This window comes from Drosophila persimilis, unplaced genomic scaffold (genome assembly GCF_003286085.1).
Source record: "Drosophila persimilis strain 14011-0111.01,24,50 unplaced genomic scaffold, DperRS2 tig00000002-arrow-pilon, whole genome shotgun sequence".
In the NCBI taxonomy this organism is placed as follows: domain Eukaryota; kingdom Metazoa; phylum Arthropoda; class Insecta; order Diptera; family Drosophilidae; genus Drosophila; species Drosophila persimilis.
Window position 1 is genome coordinate 939860 of NW_020825289.1, and position 3893 is coordinate 943752.

At 39.5% G+C, this 3893-nt stretch overlaps 1 protein-coding gene across 1 annotated transcript; it reads left to right on the plus strand.

The window, feature by feature from the left end:
* The first annotated feature begins 211 nt into the window (after nt 1-211).
* Nucleotides 212-1935, plus strand: LOC113565158. The gene is made up of 2 exons (XM_026986315.1): nt 212-274; nt 352-1935. Exons 1-2 carry the CDS (start codon nt 267-269, stop codon nt 1772-1774), a joined length of 1431 nt encoding a protein of 476 aa, XP_026842116.1. The 5' UTR covers nt 212-266; the 3' UTR covers nt 1775-1935.
* The last annotated feature ends 1958 nt before the right edge of the window (nt 1936-3893 follow it).

Consider the following 3893-nt stretch of genomic DNA (forward strand, 5'->3'; position numbering starts at 1 on the left):
ACAATTGGTATATTTTTTTCTGAAGCTTCAGCTCGTGTTGAAGACAATAATTTTTTTTTATAGTATATTTTGGGAACAAATCATGGTGTGATATGTATTGCCATAATCTTTGTATGTTCCAAATCTCAATACCCTTGATCCGTATAGTTTATTTTTGGAGTGAATTTGACATTTTCGAGCATTTATTCGGTAAAATTCTTAAAGATTGATTTGTGTGTGCACCATGGCCGTAAGACGAAGTTTAGATATGACCACATCCACAAATAATGAACAGGTTTGCAGAGTCTGTTCACACCCAATGATTTCATTGGATTTAAAACTCATAACACGATGTAAACATATTTTCCATAGAACATGCATTTTGAATTGGCTTGATAAGTCGCGATCTTGCCCAACATGTCAAAACAATGTTACAAGAAACAGTCTATTAGAGGTTCTTTCCGAAAATGTTGCCGACCACAATCTGAACCTGGAAACAAATAGTTTGGAGAGGATTCTGTTAACTAATAGTCAAAAGAAGAAAAAGAAACAGTCGCAGCAATCAAATGAGATAGTAGATCTCGAGTATAACAGTAACGTATTGTCTAATTCTGCTTCTGCGGATAACCCAAACCAAGATGCAGGTTTCTTAGAGCAGAGAATATTATCACAGGTAGATCATCGAATAACTACGCAAATTAGTCAAATGCAGTCCATGATCTCGGAACTGTCTCGTCAAATTTCTAAGTTAACAACAGACAGGGCAGGAAGAACGGATGCAATACCTAACTTCCATACCAATGCAGATGATAATGGAAATAACAATGAACCTGATTGGGGAAGAAGAACTACTAGAGCTTCGTCACTTAATCTAGAAAGAGACGTACCCACCTTCATACCCAATGAATATAGAAATAGTAACAATCTACCGGAGAGAAATGGTAGTTTCAATCTAAGTCGCGATGTGGGAAAAGTAGCAAATTTGATTAGTAGCTGGAAAGTGCAGTATAATGGCTCACGCAATGGTATGCCGGTAGGGAAGTTCATATACATGATTACAGCTTTGACAAATGATAGCTTACGAGGAAACTTTGAAGTGTTGTGCGAACACATTCATATTCTCTTTAGTGGCCGAGCAAGTGAATGGTTCTGGAGATACAGACGCACTGTAGACAGAGTAAACTGGTCCGATCTTTGTAAGTCGCTGAATTCCTATTTTCTTGAACCGCTATCTGACGATGACGTGAGAGAATTGATAAGAGATCGCAAGCAGCAAATCAGCGAAAGTTTTGATGAATTTCATAACGGAGTTCTGCATTTAGTAGATCGACTACAATACCCTATTAGCGAGAGTCAACTAACGTCAATTCTGAAACGAAATCTGAGACCGTTTATGAGAAAGGAGTTGTTCTATATAGAAGTCGATTCGGTTAGCCAGTTGAGAAAATTAGTCCTTAGACGAGAAGCTTTTAGTGAGGAGTATAACACCGCTAACCTGAAAGCAAACACACGAAAGCAAATTAATGCATTGGAGTATGACCAAGAACGTTCAGATAACCATCTAGGAGAGCAAGAAATTTGCGAACTAAAAAGAACTAGAGCCTTAGAAGAGATTCAATGCTGGAATTGTCGCAGGTTTGGCCATAAACACGCAGATTGCCAATCTGATAAGAAGATATTTTGTTTAGGTTGCGGAGCTGAAAATATAATAAGACCAAATTGTGAAACCTGTCAGGAAAACCGACGGTTGAGCGGCAACAAGAACAGCAGTTACCGCTCAAATCCTCAACATTAAATAAAGAGCATTCTTCTTCTTACTGTCCGAAAGTCAATATAATTCCTAAATATTTAAATTCCAAAAATATTCAAGGTAAATTATATCCAATAGTCTCGTATCATATAAGACTTCGAAACTATGAAGAAATAAGAGAAAAAATATTTGGTAGCGATTTAGTTAAAAAACCCAGTTGTGTCCGAACTAAGAGAAATACCGTTTGTTTTCGTAACTTTATAAGAAAAGTTAAAGATAGTGTTCGGGCGAAGCCCGAGTGTAAATTTTATACCATTGTTTTATTGCCTATCAATTCACTTTCTTTTCTATTTTGGTCATTATACTAAACTAACGTAACGTAAGCGTAGCTTTATCTATGCTCGCTCAGCAACATGCTCTCATTTAATCATCTATTCTTATCTATGCTCGCTCTTGTTATCTTTTCTTTCCTATGCCGTCGCTAAGCCGTCAGCAGCTGCGCCTGCTCTAGCAGTTACCGCTTGATATAGTTGGAGAACAGACCCTTTTGTCCCCAATCTATTACTTTGGCTCGAGATCGGCTCGCTTGCCTCATCCAAGTGTGTCACTCTAATACTATTGTAAAAGGCTCTGGCATCTTCGGCCACCCTCAACACACAAAATACCTATAATAAAATTTATAACGTTTTCGGAAATTAATAATTTGTGAAATTATTGAACAATCATAGTCAGCGAAAAAGCTCGTTGTCTCAACATTTGGTGACCCCGACGTGATCGTCAGTAACAATTTGGAAATAAACAATTATAAACAGTGAAAATTATCCGCTAAACATAACTGTTCGAACGCGAAGCGGTTAGTTCCCATTTCGTCGCGCGCTTGCTTACAAGCACTAATACAGCTACGTGCATTAGCGGCTTCGGGTTCGCTGCACTTGCGCTTGCATACCAAAAAAAATCAAACGGTTGGTTCTTCGATTCTTCTTTGTGCTTTGCTCGCTGCTGCCTGTCGAAAATGGATGAGTCTAATGACGTGCCGGAAAACAGGGTGTCTTTTTACAAACTAAAGGCACTCTCAATATACAACAAAGCCGTTTCACTTCGAGAGACGATATTGAATGATGAAAACAACCCAATCAGTGAAGATGCGCTAAGTGTTCATTTAAAATTCTTGGAAAAAATATCCGACTCATTTAATGTTACTCATTCTAATTTAGAAGAGCTTGATGTAAGCGAAATTGGCAGCGACTTAAGCAACAATTTTGAGGATTTGGCGATGGAAATCGAAGTTCGTATTCGCTCAGCACTCCGCAGGACTACCCAGAACATGCCGCATCACTCAACGATACGACCCGAGCTCAACGTTACTGCCTCCGGAAATGTACGGTCACGATATCATATTCCTGACATTAAACTTCCCACTTTCCGTGGAGGTTATACTGAGTGGGCAGACTTTTACTCGATGTTTAGCACAGTAATAGATCAGGAGCCCTTTCTATCAAAGATTGAGAAGTTCCAGCACCTGCGCTCATGTTTGGATGGACCTGCCCTGGAGGCTGTTCGCTCTTTGGAAGTATCGGAGAGCAATTATGATATTGCATTGGACATTTTAACCAATCGTTTCAATAATAAACGTTTAATCTTTCAGGCACACGTCGCTGAGATTCTGAGGCATGAGAAGGTTGAAGATGGGTCAACTACAAAGCTACGTACTTTATCGGACAAGCTTCATTCTCACATGAGAGCGCTTAGATCGATGGGTACCATGGAGGAAATAGCTGGATGCATCATCGTTCACTCCACATACAAGTATCTCGACTCTGATACCAGGACCAAATGGGAGGAGCTGTCGCCCCCTAACGTCATACCAACATGGGACCATTTTTCGGCTTTTTTGGAGAGGAGATGTCAAGCCATGGAGACCATGGATCAAGCTATGTTGATTCAAATCCATAGCAGTCAGGTTGGAAAACATAAACGAATCACTCATTCAAAACACAGTCTTGTTGCTACAAATACAATCGTATTGGAATGCGTGTTCTGTGATAATAAAGGGCATAACATTTATAGCTGCACTCGCTTTGGAAACCTTTCGCCATCTTTGCGTCTTAGAGAGGCAAGGAAGCTTAGAGTTTGCTTCAACTGTTTGAAGAAGGGACATCGGAAT